Source organism: Heptranchias perlo, chromosome 10, assembly GCF_035084215.1.
Source record: "Heptranchias perlo isolate sHepPer1 chromosome 10, sHepPer1.hap1, whole genome shotgun sequence".
NCBI lineage: Eukaryota > Metazoa > Chordata > Chondrichthyes > Hexanchiformes > Hexanchidae > Heptranchias > Heptranchias perlo.
In genome coordinates this window covers 26,357,597-26,374,388 of record NC_090334.1, presented here as the reverse complement: position 1 = coordinate 26,374,388, position 16,792 = coordinate 26,357,597, and the positions used below count along the sequence as shown (strand labels likewise).

Below are 16,792 nucleotides of genomic sequence, written 5' to 3'. Positions count from 1 at the left end.
ACACATTTACCTACCTTGCGGACCCCCTCAAACGTACATCTTCCGGATAGGGGCTGTCATAGCTGCAGTCATGACCTCCTCGGAGGACAAACAGCATCACCAGCCTCGCCGGCCACGCCATCCACCTCTGACACGTGGAGCTCCACAACACAGTGTGACACATCCACCTGCACAGCAGGAGGGAGGGCAACCGCAGTCTGAGATGCGTCGCAGAAGACACAATCCTCGACACAGGGTCTACAGACCAAGGCTCAGCTTTCTGGACCTCTCTGAGCAGCAGTGCACACGGAGGCTCAGAGTCACTCACCATGTAGTCATGGACATCTGCAGCCTCCTTCATGCCGAGATGCTCCCGGCTGGCCCGAGCACCATCTTCTTACCTATCGCTGTCAAAGTCACAACTGCCCTCAACAATTTCTCCTCTGCATCCTTCCAGGGTGCCACCGGGGACATCGCCGACGTCTCTCAGTCGTCTGCACAAAAGGCAAATACACCTACACCCACTCTGCAGTGACACATTGGGTGGCATTGGTTGTGGGTCTTCATGGTGATCCTCAGGAAAGGACATTATTGCACAAACCAGACAAGATTTGCAAAGTCGTGGCAGTAGTGGTGACAATATAATATGTAATGTGAGTTGATCAGAAATCAAATATAAGTAAAAACCATGACAAACCCTCAAACACCCTTGTGCATCCCCTTCATGCTCTCAACACGTTTGCCATATGCTTCCTACTGCACATATCTGATGCATGCCCTGTGGCTGCAGCACAGGTAGTGGCAGGTTGAGTGAGGCTGACCGTGAAAGAGACGCATGAGAGGGTGAGTGTGAGCCAGAGCCATGAGACTGTATGAGTATTGGGTTGAGTGGTAGTGGCGGGATGAGTACTGGCGAGGTGAGTAAGTGCAGGTAAGATGAGGATGAGCTTTGAATGGGAGTGAGGAGTGATGTGATAGAGTAATGTTGGCAGTGCAGAAGGAGATGTGGGGTGGGGGCGGTGATGTGGCAGACGGAGTGTAGGGGAATGAGTGAATGTACTCCCTTCGGCTGACCTACTTAGGTCATTGAAGCGCCTCCTGCACTGTATGCAGGTGGGCGATATGTTGGTGGTGCTGGTGACCTCCTCTGCCACCTCGAGCCAGGCCTTCATGGTGGCAGAGGCAGGCCACTTCCTCCCGTCCGCCAGGGAGAAGATCTCTGTCCTGCCCCTCCTCCTCACCCCATCCAGTAGGACCTGGAGTGAGGCATCATTAAACCTGGGAGCAGCCTTCCCCCGGGGTTGCTCCACACTGTAATTTTGGCTCCTTTCTGCAGCATCAGTCAGTGGAGGACGGCCCCTTTAAATAGGGCTCCTCCAACTGACAGCCTATGATGCGGGTGCGCAGTCCGCCCACTGCGCAGCTTTCCAGCGCGAAACCTGGAAGCCAAGGTAAGTGCCTTCAATTAGGCTGCGATCGCGTGGGGAGCACCCCGAATTCACTGGGCGCGTTACCCACGCACCCAGTCGACCCCCCGCTGCCAACCCGCCTCCCTCCTAATATCGAGCCCAACATAACTGCTACTGACAATCCTGTGTGTTTTTCCTTGTGGCCCTCTAATGAGTCGCTATCTTTCCTTCAGAAATACAACCCCGAACTCTGTAAAATGGCTTTGCCGTGCCTGAGTGCCATAGCAGGGGCTCTGTCACCCGACTATGTGGATTCCAGTTTTTCAGTTGCGTTGGAAGGACAGACTTCAGTGGATGACGAAGGCAACTTTGACCCGAAACCTATCAACACTTCTAAGTATGGCACTGAAATAAGTAACAGCATCCTTTAAATGTGGTTCCCATACAATTAAACCCTACTGTTTGTCACACATTTTCATCTGATCCTTTACTGAACATAGGTTTGGGAAAATATCTCACATTTCTCTGGTTATGTGTTGTCTCTTCACATTAGAAAACAATGATTAAACCTTGGAATATTAAAATCCATTGATCTATTAAAACAATTTTTCCAATTCTAAACTTCATATAGAATGGTTTTGTCAAATGGTAGAACAGAATTATAAAAATGTGGGAAGCACAGGATTTCAACAGGCTGAAAAATTGTCTCTTTTATTTTGTTATATGTTTTTATATCAAAAAATCCTGATGTATTCCTTAAAGGGAGTTTTACGCTTAGTACCTCTTTAAAGCCAAACAGTTTTATTGTAATTTCCTACAACATCCTTTGTTTTTGTTTGAACATTTCTAGAATTCTTTTGAAATATTTTTGTTTAAATAGCAAGTACTGATGATTTCACTAGAGGAACGAGTCTGTGAGAGTCACTGTTTGGTGTATATGTACCAGTAAAGTCACAGATTTTCTGCAAATCTGTGCCAGTCGGAGTTACTTAGCAACCATTACAGATTTTCAAATATGGAAAGGAGAGATAATGTTGAGGGCAATTCAGACGCCCTTAAAATCACTCAAGCCATTTAACGTATTTTGTACAAAAAACCATAAATTGCTGGTGTCCAGTTGTGTGTATTCTTCATAATTGCAGCCAATGATTTTGTCAGAAAATGTATCAAACCCAAACTTATCTGCTTCAGCAGATTCCTACATAACTTTATTTCATTTATGAACACCTGAATCCCGCCAGCAATGAAATAAAATAAAGGGCTTACTACCCCATCCAGAAAATACCTGGGGAGGAGGAGATCTTGGCCAAATTTGGTAGTCTTTCATTAGTCTCATTGAAAATAGTTACTAAATATTATTAAATCAAGTTATATAATAAAACTTTTTCAACTTAGAGGTTTTTTAACATTTAAATATATTTAAAGTAGGCCTTTTATAATATCTTTCCTCTTGTGTTTCAGTATTTCAATTCCAGAGAAGTTGGAGTATATTGTCAACAAATATGCAGAACATCTACATGAGAAGTGGGCTTTTGAAAAGGTAATGATAAGGATCAGGTTTTGGATTTTTGTTCAGAGAAAGGAGTTGGAAAAATAGTTACTTTTAGTGTTGGGTTTTTAAAGCAAAGTGTAGTCTAAGATTTTTTTTTAAAAAAGGCACTTAGATGACGGATGTTTAATATGCTAGTGGTAATTGTTCTCAGCAATTGATAAACACCTCACATCTAGTGTGTTTCTAGGTCTTTGATCCCTTTCAGCTATGAGCAAAAGAAAGATAAAACAGAGACACCGCCGCTGTGGTATTCAACTTTTTAAAAGAGACTAAGAGATTAGAAATGCTGCAGAATATTTAGAAGTTAACTTATTTGAATAAATAAGATGACCCACTGATGTAGAAAAGAGTGGTGTGTGCTTTATTTTTGTATTATTGCACAAAGATAAGTTGTACTGATTTGAATTGAGAGTCTGATCATAATTACTGTTCTCTATGTACACCTAATTGAAATAAAGCAGCTTATCAATTCATATTAAGCCTTGTCTTACCAAATGTTTTCTCGGTTTGCCTCCGAAGAGATTGAAGAAGTACTCATGTGAAAGCCAGTTCACGTCACAAGGGGGCATTGTTGTTATCTCTGGATTACGCTATCATGCAAGTAGATATAGGGCAACATGAGTCAACTCCCATAAACGTAAGATGCTTATGGAAGTTGACTGTCGCCACTGAACCCGAGAAGGTATCCTCAGCAAATTCAATCAAATTTGTAACCTAGTCTTTTTTTTATCATGAATTTAATATTTCAGTCACCATCACCGTTATCTTGCTATGATTGAACAGTCAGACTTTGGAAGCCAAATAAATATCAAATTCTAATGAGGGCTGTGCTGTACAGAGATAGTCTTTATGGATTTTCTGTTGGAGTTAAGGGCCAAATGCAATGTTTGTTCTGCCAGAGCTGGTAATGTATCAGAAGCAGCAAATGTTCATTGAAGATAGGAGTGATGAAAAGAATGCTATTAAGAAAATAAAGTACCAATTTAAACCTGAGGATTTGTCATGCGCGGAGTAATGTGGAAATCTAAATATATTACTAAAAAAGAGGGGCAGAAATATGCCCTGAACTGCTTGTGATACGCAACTTTTATCAAATGCAAAGTAATGTCTGTGTATTTCAACACAGGAGCTATAGTTTTGCTTCTTGTTCTATAGATGCAAAATGGGTGGACATATAGTGATACAGTCAATGAAAATATGAAGACTCATCCATTACTGAGGCCATATAAAACTTTAACAGAAAGGGTAAGGGATATTAAAGAGTGTTTGTGTTTAAATTGGGTTGTTACTGCTGGTAGGTTGCATGGTTTTAGTTGGTTAAACTGCAGTAGTACTACTATTAAGTCTTGGCCCTTGCCAATTTGCACCTAAGCTCTTGGACTTAGGTACGTGAGGGGTGTCTCTACTGAGAAAGCGTGCATTTCATATCAGGCAAAAAGAACTCCTACCTGCATGGATTTCTCAATAGTTTGGTTTGCAAACGCTTTAAAACTGTAGTGGGTTTTCTGTGTGTTCCATACCTGGCTGACCGAAAACAAATTTGTAGAAGAAAATTAACAGACGAGTAATTCTATTTATTCTGATCTTAAACACCTATGAGTTGGCATGTTAATAGTTTTCTGGTGCATCTAGTGATGATTGTTGGACACGAATGTAGTTAAAGGATGCAGATGCTACTGTTGTCGATGACAGCAGAGCTTGAGCATGTGTGCCAGCTCTGTGAACCCTGAAATTTAATTGTTGGTTTAAGATTCACTTACAGGTATTGGATTATTATTAAACCGTCTTTCAAAATAGGAATGTTTACTCTAACAATTAAAAGGGCGCATTTTGCTTCTGGCAAAAGTTAAGCTATTTTGTTTTTGACTGATGCTTATAGTTGATGACTGATTTGCAGATTTTTAAAAATCTCCCTACTGCTGCTGTCCATCTTTTGATATTCATCTTTTCTTATGTTATTTGACATGCAGTGTTATTTGTATTTTGAAACAGTGATATGGAGCTATGGCTGGAGCCTTAAAGTGTGTTGAATGACATACTTGCTAATTTTTTCCCCCACACTAAATTAGAGAAAAATGGATTGGTGTACATTAGAGCATGATGTATGTTGAATTATATATTGCATGTGTTGTAATTTTTAACAGCATTGTGATTAGTACACTGAATTTTATGAATAGCTTTTCATCATATAGTGTGTTTCTTTGACATTAGCTTTCACTGGTACTGCCAAGTCAGATGTAATAAAAGCAGGATTCACCCACACATTGCCAATCCACATTTTTTTAGGCTGATTTTTGCTTTTTCTAAAAATATAATGGTGTTTTTAAAAGCTTTAAGTTTCTTATTTTGCAAATGCTAGCCACCTCTTTGTAAGTACAGTGAGCGATCTCTCAGGTTCCTTTGAAAACAACACTCAAAATCTCTCTAAAAATTATATATTAATTATTTTGAAATGCATAAAAAATACTGGGTTGAATATTTATTACAATATGATAAATGTTTGATAACAACAGTTACAAAACAGTTTTGTAAGTTTTTTTAAGCTTGTTAAGCCATTTTAAATGTTAAGACATTTTAAATAAATCTTTTTAAAGTTCTTTTTGAATTTGGTAACTTGGATTATTTTTAAAGATTGCTTGCCTTTTTTCTTTGCAATTGACTTGTGAGCCAAACCACCCTCGTTGATTTAGGGTAAAATCCCATGAGGCTTGATCATATGACATGATCCTTCGCCACAGTGTGTCAGCTGTTAGTCACCTGATCCTTATTCTGTATTGTGACTGAACTGTCATTATATCATTTAATATAATGCAGGATTTACTATTTAAACATATTGATGTTTATTGGAGAAAAAAATCATTTTTTGTTAAAACACTCAGGGCTCGATTTTAGGATCGTATTTCCGGCGGGTTTCCAGCGGGGTGGCCCCGAAAATCCCGATATCCGGTCACGTGACCGGATCGCGACGAAATCCCGGCCACTTCCGGGTACCGCGCTGACGTGCGGGGCTGCGCGTGCAAGCCCCGCTGGTGGGAATCCCGCAGGCAATTAAAGCCAGCGGGGTTCCACTTGAGAGTACTTACCTTGCTTGTTGAGGTCAGTTAATGAGCTGAAGCAGCTGTCAAAAGAGGAAGTGTGGGATTTTCGGTTCAAGGCAGTGAGTTTCCCACACTGGGGGAAACAGTCCCTCCTCAACCAGGCGTGTTGCAGCCAGCAGCCTGTGGCAGGTGCCAAGGTGCACTCCACGGGGGAGAGCCCTCACCCACGCAGGAGGCCACCGCGTCACATAGGGCAACCCCTGCCCTCCACCACCCCCCGCCAAGCCAGAGGACAGACCGACACGAAACCGCAGCCCCAGTCCGAGGAACCACACACCTACCCTGCACAACCCCTCAGACCAACACCTGCCAGTTGGGTGGTGTGTGGAGACCCTCGGAGGACGAAGAGCATGACCAGCACCAGCAGCCTCGCAGTCCACGCCGTCCGCCGCAGAGACGTGGATCCCCCCAACACGGTGTTGTTGCACGCCCACCTGCACAGCAGGAGGGAGGGCTACCGCAGAGAGAGACGCGTCGCAGAGGGCACTACCCTCGCCACAGGGTCCACAGACCGAGGCGCAGCTCCCCGGACCTCTCCGAGCAGCAGTGCACAGGGAGGCGCAGATTCGCTCGACATGTAGTCGTGGAGATCTGCAGCCTCTTTCATGCCGAGCTGCTCCTGGCTGGCCCCAGCACCAACTGCTTACCTGTCGCTGTCAAAGTCACCACTGCCCTCCACACCTTCTCCTCCGCATCCTTCCAGGGTGCAGCCGGCTACACCGCCGATGTCTCTCAGTCATCTGCGTGGACGAGCCCTGCAAATACACCTGCACCTACTCTGCAGTAACACGATGGGTGGCATCGGTGGTGGGTCCTCATAGTGATACCCAGGAGCGGGCATTATTGGACACAACGGACAGGATTCGCGGAGACATGGCAGTGGTGGTGTCAATATAATGTGTGCTGTTTGTTGCTCTGAAATTCAATATAGGTAACACCCATGACAAACCCTCAGACACCCTTGTGCACCCCCTTCATGCTGACGAGACGTTTGCCTTAAGCTGCCTACTGCACATATGTGATGCATGCCCTGTGGCTGCAGCACAGGTGGTGGCAGGTTGAGTGAGGCTGGCCGTGAGGGAGATGCACGAGAGGGTGAGTATGGGATGGAGCAATGAGATTGTATGAGGATTGGGTTGCGTGTTAGTGGCAGGATGAGTACTGGCGAGGTGAGTAGGTGGAGGTAAGATGAGGATGGGGTTTGAGTGGGTATGAAGGGTGATGTGACAGAATAGTGTTGGCGGTGCCGAAGGAGATGTGGGGTGGGGACAGTGTTGTGGCAGACTGAGTGTAGGGGAAAGACTTCGTGTTCTCACTGCGGCTGACCTACTGCGGTCATTGCAGCGCCTCCTGCACTGTATGCAGGTGGGCGATATGTTGGTGGCGCAGGTGACCCCCTCTGCCACCTCGAGCCAGGCCTTCTTGGTGGCAGAGGCAGACCGCTTCCTCCCGCCCGCCGGGGGGAAGATCTGTGTCCTCCCCCTCCTCCTCACCCCATCTGATGATACCTGGGGTGAGGCATCATTAAACTGGGAGCAGCCTTCCCCCTGGGCTGCTCCATGCTGCAATTTGTCCCATTGGTTGCAGCATCTGTCAGTGGAGGACTGCCCCTTTAACTAGAGAGCCTCCAGCTGACAGATCGTACTGCGCATGCGCAGCCCGACCGACGCGCAGGCCAGCGCCGTGGACCCCGGAGGAGCAGGTAATTGATTCCTATTAGTGGGTTGCCTGCCACGATCGCGTGGGCAACCCACTAATTTCGCCGAGCGTGTTGACCACGCTCCCGGAGGACCACCCGCTGGGAACCCGCAGGCCTGCTAAATTCGAGCCCTCAATGTCTGTGTTGCTATGACGATAGAATAACCTTCACAACAAATTTTGAACTCCGTTTGTATTCTTGAAAATATAGTAGTACAGTCTGTGAATATTTGGCACTTGTGGGGAGTTATACGTGTTAAGGATCAATTCTGCACTTTTGCTAATGCAGTCTTAAATATGTGACATGAACAATTCTTGAATTAACAGGAAAAAGAATTATATCGCTGGCCAACCAAGGAATCATTTCAAGTCATGCTGGCTTTGAATTGGAACATTGAAAGGACAAAAGAAAGTGAGGCCATGATCCAGCACCTAGAAAGCGAGAAATTGCGCAGGGTTTCTCAGGTATAGCAAATCTGTTCCATGTCCTGTTCAATCTTCTGAAACTGTTCCTAGGACTTCATTATGGCATACTGCGGGAAAACTTTTAAGGAATTACACATTAAATTCAATTTTTCATATAACTTTCAGTGTGTTTGATTTGATCATTTCCCATGTATAAGCAATTGATCCGTACATCATTTATTTGAATTCATCTATTAGCCACCCTGCAGGCCCTTGCTGTGTAGTTATTTTATTACTGTGTATCAGTTACCTTGCTGAATTAATAACAAGGTGACTTTAGAATTGATATGCAATCAGACCAATAGTGTTAAACAAACTATTCGGATATATTGGCCCCCGATTTTCAAATGAAAATTCAGATGCATTGGGGGCGAGGGGGCTGCGAAAATTGGGAAAATCCCGAGCGGGTGAGGAAGCCGGTCCCAACCCACCGACTTCCGGGTTTCCCACAGACCCGCCTGTGTGCGCGCGCGCCTCCCGAATGCAGAAGTCCCGCCGGCAATTAAAGCCGGTGGGATGATAGTTAAAAAAGCAAATGTACTTAAGGTACTTTATTTCTGACATAGTAGATAGTTAAAACGATTTTAAACTTACCTGGGCGGCTTTCCCACAGTTTCCGATTTACGCCTGGTGAGGGCCGGATCAGGCAAAAATAAACAAAATAAATTAAATAAAAAACCATTGCACAAAGTTTAAAAAAAACAAAATAAACCTACCTTTCCACCAATGTCACCTGCACCCCCCCCCACCACTCCAATGTCCGATGTCCCCCTCTCTGATGTCCTTGTCAGCTCCCGATGTCTCCCCCTGCCAATCTCCCCCTCTCCTCCCCTCCCGATCTCTCCGTCTCCCCCCAGTCTTCCCCTCTTCCCCCCCTCTCTGTTCCAGTGCCGGATGACGTGTCTCTCTTTCTCTTTCTCTTCCCCCCCACCCCACCCCACCCACCACCCCGGCGTTGCAACTCCTGTCGGCAGCCAACCTGTCAATCATGCTGGCTGCCAGGCATGAAACCCGAAAACAACTTTAATCACCATCAATTACATCGCTATCGCGTGGGGAAAGGTAAGTTTTTATTCGTCGGGTTTGCCCCGTCCCCATTGACCCACCGCCCCCCCCACTGCCATCCAGCCACCATTTTAAAATTGAGTCCATTATGTCTCACTACATCCAGAACCTTTACATTTCAGACAAATGATGGCAAGTACCATAAATAAAAGAAATAGTTGAGGTATTTTCACTGAATATTCTGTCAGTCATAATTGTACAGGTGCTTTGATGTAAATGTTTCAAATTTAGAATGAAAATTATACTGTATTTGTAGTGCTAATTTCTTGATTCATTTCTTGCAGAGTTCAGGAGGATACACCCCTGTTCCTGTTGACTTGTCTAATGCTTTGCTGTCCAGAGAGATTCAGGTTAGTGGCGTTCAATCAAGCATTTTCATGGACTACGTGGACTACTTTTGCATTTCCCTCTGGTCACCATCTACCACTCTTCTCAACTAAAGCCCTGTTCAGACTAGACATCAGTCTGCACTATATTTCAAGTTTTCTCCACTATCATTTTTAAACAAAAGGCTTGATGAGAAAGTTTCCATAAACAAACCACTTCTCTGACAAATATTTTACTCTCAACCATACTGAGTTAGTGAAGTCCAAGGCCTGAGCAGACTGAATTGCTTACTGGAATTCACATAGCATGCCCACTAATCTTGTCAATCCAGAAGACATGAAGTTTCACCATGCAAAGTCAATTTGTAATGGATAAAAAGACTGATGAAATATATTTTGGTTTATATGTATTGGTCAATCCATGTGACATTAAGAAGCAGGCTATGGGCTACAGGCTGTAATAACTTTGCAGTTCTAGTGCTGAAGATTTGTACACCAGAACTAGCTGTCCCCCTAACTAAGCTATTCCAGTGCAGCTATGATATCAGTATTTACCCAACAGTGTGGAAAATTGCCCAGTATGACTTATCCACTATAAACAGAATAATTCTAAACAACCAATTACCACCCTATTAGCCTCCTCCCAATCAGCAAAAAGATGAAAGAAGACATCACAGTGATGCCAAATGACACCTACTCACTGACTTTCAGTCTGGATTTCACTAGACCACTCATGGACCATCATCAGGACCACTGCTGAATAGTGACTGAATAAGTCCAATTTAATTTTTATTGTATTTCGGAAATTTACTGGTGTTTTGGGATCACATTCCGTCCATGCTGGAAATCAGTAGCCTTACCGATCTGGCAATCAATATATCAAATAATGCCAGAAGTGCTGAGCACTCAAACGCTCTTGGGATCGATTTTAACATAAACGAGGAACAAATACAGTTATAAAACAGAAGTATAAAATGACTATTAAAAATAAAGTAAAAGGAACAACTATTAAAGATGAATTTACCTGCCTGTACAGCAATGTACATAGCATCCAAAATAAAATGGGGAAACTGAAGGCAATAATCCGTAGTGAGGAACCAGATGTAGTAGGAGTAACTGAAACACGGCTACATAAAGAACAGGATTGGCAACTAAATATTGCAGGTTATAACAAAATCAGAAAGGATAGGAAAGGATGAAGGGGGGGGGGTGGTGATTGGAGTAGCTGCACTAATTAGAGAAACATAATGGTAGTAGAAAAAAGGGACATAACTAACAGAAGGATAGAAACAGAATCCAAATGGATTGAAATAAAAGTTAAGAAGGGATTGATCACGGTAATAGGGGTTTACTATAGACCAGCTAATAGTGGAAAGGAGGTGGAGGAGGAAATATGTGAGCAAATATGTGAAATGAGTAAAGGACATAGAATAATAAACATGAGAGATTTTAGCTATCCCCAATTAAACTGGCAAGAAAAGGTAGGTAAAGGGTTACAGGGAATGGAGTTTTTACAATGTGTGCAGGATTCCTTTCTTACCCAATATGTAAAAAGCCCAACTAGAGAGGAAGCACTGCAGGATCTAGTAGTGGGAAATGAACCAAAACAGATAAGAGAAGTAAGTGTAGGGGAACACTTAGGCAATAGCGACCATAACATCATAAGGTTTAAGATAAAGATTAAGAACGGCATAAGCAAAAACAAAGTCAAAAGTAATAAATTGGAAAAAAGCTGATTTTCAGGGCATGAGAATGGAACTAGGGAAAATAAATTGGAAAAATGTTATGACAAACAAAGAGATAGAACAGCAGTGGGAAACATTTAAAATGGTGATCAATAGAGTCCAGGAGAAATATATCCCACTAAAAAGCAAGATCAAACTCGTCAGTAATGACACACCATGAATGAATAAAGAAATAAGGGCAAAATTGGAACTAAAGTACATAGACAACAAAGGAGAGGATAACAAAAAGGTTAGGAAATAGGTCAAAAAAACAGTTATGAATGCAAAGAGAAAATACAAAATTAAATTATCAAGGAATATAAGATGAAATAGTAAACTTCTACAGACATAGAAATAACAAAAGAAAAATCAGGATAAGGATAGGGCCACTAAGGGATATATGCAATAAACTCACAGATAATGACAGCAAAATGACAGAAATATTAAATAATTACTTTGTTTCAGTATTTACCAGGGAGACTAATATGCTGGGTATGACATTAGAAGAAGAGATCAAAAAAGATATAAAGACATTTAGGGTGCAAAGGGGGGAGATAATTGATCAACTAATCAAACTTAGAGAGGATAAAACCTCTGGTCCAGATGGATTGCATCCACGCATATTAAAAGAAGTTAGGGAAGAGCTAGCAGAGGCACTATTACGCATATATAAAAATTCATTAGAAAAGGGAATGGTGGACAGCTAATGTGATTCCCATATTTAATAAAGGAAATAGAACAAGTCCAAGGAACTATAGACCAATTAGCTTAAAGTTGGAGCTGGGAAAGATACTGGAATCCTTACTCAAATGACATAGAATGTACAGCACAGGAACAGGTCATTCGGCTCAACAGGTCCATGTTGGTGTTTATGCTCCACACAAGCCTCCTCCCTCCCTACTTTATCTAACCCTATCAGCATATCCTTCTATTCCTTTCTCCCATGTGTTTATCTAGCTTCCCCTTAAACGCATCTATGATAATCGCCTCAACTACTCTTTGTGGTAGCAAGTAGAAGAAGTGCTAGTAGGTGAGCACTTTGGTGACAGTGACCATAATTCGGTGAGATTTAAGGTGGTCATGGAAAAGGATAGGGAGGGGCCGGAAATAAAGGTTCTAAATTGGGGGAAGGCCGATTTTGATAGGATAAGGCAGGATCTGGCCAAAATGGACTGGGATCAGCTGCTTGTAGGAAAATCCGCATCGGAGCAATGGGAGTCTTTCAGAAGGGAGATTGACACCATACAATGGCAACATGTTCCCGTAAAGGTCAAGGGTGGTTCCAAGAACTCCAGGGAACCTTGGATGTCAGGGGATATACGAGAATGGATTAGGAAAAAAAGGAGGGCTTTTGGCAGATACAAAAGGCGAAAGACGGAGGAAGCCCTAGAGGAGTACAAAAAGTGCAGGGGGATACTTAAAAAAGAAATTAGGAGATCAAGGGAGGGGCCATGAAATAACACTGGCGAGCAAAATAAAGGAAAATCCGAAGATGTTTTATAAGTATATTAAGGGTAAGAGGATAACTAGGGAAAAAATAGGGCCCATTAGGGACAAAAATGGCAATCTGTGTGTGGAGCCGGCAGATGTAGGAGGGGTTCTAAATGAATTTTTTGCATCTGTTTTCACTATGGAGAAGGACGATGTAGACATAGAAATACGGCAGGGGGACTGTGATATACTCGAACATATTAACATCGAGCGGGAGGAGGTATTGGCGGTTTTAGCAGGCCTAAAAATGGATAAATCCCCAGGCCCGGACGAAATGTATCCCAGGCTACTGTGTGAGGCAAAGGAGGAGATTGCGGGGGCTCTAACACATATATTCAGAACCTCTCTGGCCACAGGGGATGTGCCAGAGGACTGGAGAACCGCTAATGTAGTACCATTATTCAAGAAGGGGAGTAGGGAAAAACCGGGGAACTACAGGCCAGTGAGCCTAACATCAGTGGTAGGAAAATTATTGGAAAAAATTTTGAAGGACTAAATTAGTCTCCACTTGGAGAAGCAAGGATTAATCAGGGATAGTCAACATGGCTTTGTCAAGGGAAGATCATGTCTGACTAATTTGATTGAATTTTTTGAGGGGGTGACTAGTTGTGTGGATGAGGGTAACGCAGTGGATGTGGTATACATGGATTTCAGTAAGGCCTTTGATAAAGTCCCCCACAGGAGACTGGTCAAGAAGGTACGAGCCCATGGAATCCAGGGTGCCTTGGCACTTTGGATACAAAACTGGCTTAGTGGCAGAAGGCAGAGGGTGATGGTCGAAGGTTGTTTTTGTGACTGGAAGCCTGTGGCCAGTGGGGTACCACAGGGATCGGTGCTGGGTCCCTTGCTGTTTGTGGTCTACATTAATGACTTGGATATGAATGTAAAAGGTATGATCAGTAAGTACGCTGATGATACAAAAATTGGTAGGGTGGTAAATAGCGAGGAGGATAGCCTCAGTCTGCAGGACGATATAGATGGGTTGGTCAGATGGGCGGAACAGTGGCAAATGGAATTTAACCCGGAAAAGTGCGAGGTGATGCACTTTGGAGGGACTAACAAGGCAAGGGAATACACAATGAATGGGAGGACCCTAGGCAAGACAGAGGGTCAGAGGGATCTTGGTGTGCAAGTTCACAGATCCCTGAAGGCGGCGGAACAGGTAGATAAGGTGGTAAAGAAGGCATATGGGATACTTGCCTTTATTAGCCGAGGCATAGAATATAAGAGCAAGGAGGTTATGATGGAGCTGTATAAAACACTGGTTAGGCCACAGCTGGAGTACTGTGCGCAGTTCTGGTCGCCACACTACAGGAAGGATGTGATCGCTTTGGAGAGGGTGCAGAGGAGATTCATCAGGATGTTACCAGGGCTGGAGCGCTTCAGCTATGAAGAGAGACTGGGAAGATTGGGTTTGTTTTCCTTGGAGCAGAGGAGGCTGAGGGGGGACATGATTGAGGTGTACAAAATTATGAGGGGCACAGATAGGATGGATACTAAGGAGCTTTTTCCCTTCGTTGAGGGTTCTATAACAAGGGGGCATAGATTCAAGGTAAAAGGCGGGAGGTTTAGAGGGGATTTGAGAAAGAACTTTTTCACCCAGAGTGTGGTTGGAGTCTGGAACTCACTGCCTGAAAGGGTTGTGGAGGCAGGAACCCTCACAACATTCCAGAAGCATTTGGATGAGCACTTGAAATGCCATAGCATACAAGGCTACGGACCAAATGCTGGAATATGGGATTAGAGTAGACAGGGCTTGATGGCCGGCGCGGACACGATGGGCCGAAGGGCCTCTATCCGTGCTGTATGACTCTATGACTCTAAGTTCCACATTCTAACCACTCTCTGGGTAAAGAAATTTCTCCTGAATTCCCTACTGGATTTATTAGTGACTAACTTATATTTAAGGCCCCTAATTCTGGTCTCCCCCACAAGTGGAACCATCTTCTCTGCATCTACTCGATCAAAACTCTTTCATAATCTTAAAGACCTCTATCAGGTCACCCCTCAGTCTTCTCTTTTCCAGAGAAAAGAGTCCCAGCCTGCTCAATCTTTCCTGATAAGTATATCCTCTTAGTTCTGGTGTCAACCTTGTGAATCTTTTTTGCCACCTCCGTCAATGCCTCTCTATCCTTTTTATAATATGGAGACCATAACTGTGCACAATACTCCAAGTGTAGTCTAACCAAAAAATAATTTACCAGGATGATATCAGATTTGAGAGGTTATATGTATCAGGAAAGATTGAGTAGGCTGGGGCTTTTTTGTCCAGAAAGGAGAAGACTGAGGGGTGACCTGATAGAGGTCTTTAAGATTTTGAAAGGGTTTGATAGGGTAGATGTAAAGAAGATGTTTTCACTTGCGGGGGAGACCAGAACTAGGTCTAACCACAAAGATGTAATAGAGAATATAATAAAGAATAGTCAGCACGGATTTCAAAAGGGAAGATCATGCTTGACCAAACTTATTGAATTCTTTGAAGAAGTAACGGAAAGGGTAGTCAAGGGTAATGTAGTAGATGTAATATATTTGGACTTTCAAAAGGCCTTCGATAAGGTGCTGCACTGTAGACTCATGACTAAGTCAGAGCATGTGGAGTCAGGGGACAAGTAGTCAAATGGATAGCAAGCCGGCTACAAAACAGAAAACAGAGTAGGGATTAAGGATAGCTACTCAGACTGGCAAAAGGTAGATAGTGGTGTTCCACAAGTATTGGTGCTGGGGCCACTGTTGTTCACTATTTACATTAACGATTTGAACTTGGGAATCGGAAGTACAGTTTCAAAATTTGCAGACGACACCAAATGGGGGGGGGGGGGGGGTATAGTTAATACTGAGGAGGACTGCGACAAAATAGAGGAAGACATTAATAAACTTGCAGATTGGGCGTGTAATTGGCAAATGAATTTCAATATAGAGAAGTGTGAGGTGGTACATTTTGGTACGAAGAATAGGAGGCCATCTACTCCTTGGAAAATAAGAGTCTAAATGGGGTAGAGGAGCAGAGGGATCTGGGGCTACAGATACACAAATCACTAAAAGTAGTGACGCAGGTTAGTAAGGCCATTAAAAAAAAAGCATATCAAGCACTGGGGTTCATTTCTAGAGGGATAGAATTGAAAAGCAGAGAAGTTATGTTAAACTTGTGTAGAACCTTGGTCAGACCACACTTGGAGTACTGTCAACAGTTCTGGTCTCCATATTATAAAAAGGATACAGAGGCACCAGAGAAGGTGCAAAAAACATTTACTAGGATGACACCAGAACTGAGTGGTTAAACCTATCAGGAAAGATTAAACAGGCTGGTGCTCTTTTCTCTGGAAAAGAGAAGAATGAGGGGTGACTTGATAGAGGTCTTTAAGATTATGAAAGGATTTGATGGGTAGACGTAGAGGAGATGTTTCCACTTGTGGGGCCATAAATATAAGATAGTTTTAAGGATGTTTTTCCTTTTGAAGTTAGAAGCAGCTTCTTCGAAAATTGTCCTTAGCAAACAGAATCTTAACAGTCTAATATCTCAGTGACCAATGAGCTGATTGTCAGGGAACTTCATTCCGATTACCTGCAGTCATCACTCATCTCAAATGAACTGATTTAACAGATGACAACACTTGTTAATTATATTTTAGACTGGCATCACACCAGAATGAATGTGTTGATGATATTCCCATCTGTGATCACTTCTTAAAAAGTTCCTATAAACATATCATTCGCTATGACAAGATGTAAAATGAATTCTGTTGAGGACCAATTCATTACGTTTAAAAGATAGCTAATAAATTATGTTAATTCAAGGTGGGTGGGTTGAACCCCTTTTAAGGTATGATTAACAGGACTACATTAAAAATAAACAGTACAAATTTCTCAATTCACAATGGCCTGTATAACACAGCATATACCATTTTTGTTCCTCATTTGGGCGGCAGAATTGCTCTAATAGTTTTAGCTTCCAGATTTAATTACAATGATTTGCATCGGTTAAACG

At 43.1% G+C, this 16,792-nt stretch overlaps 1 protein-coding gene across 1 annotated transcript in view; it reads left to right on the top strand.

Annotated features, from left to right (window-relative positions):
- ryr3 (ryanodine receptor 3) overlaps positions 1–16,792 on the top strand; it is a 399,971-nt gene that overhangs the window by 256,354 nt on the left and 126,825 nt on the right. The window contains exons 51-55 of the mRNA XM_067991361.1: positions 1,622–1,785; positions 2,850–2,928; positions 4,096–4,185; positions 8,064–8,201; positions 9,551–9,616. Coding sequence (XP_067847462.1) covers positions 1,622–1,785; positions 2,850–2,928; positions 4,096–4,185; positions 8,064–8,201; positions 9,551–9,616 — 537 coding nt within the window. The remainder of the gene's footprint in view (positions 1–1,621; positions 1,786–2,849; positions 2,929–4,095; positions 4,186–8,063; positions 8,202–9,550; positions 9,617–16,792) is intronic.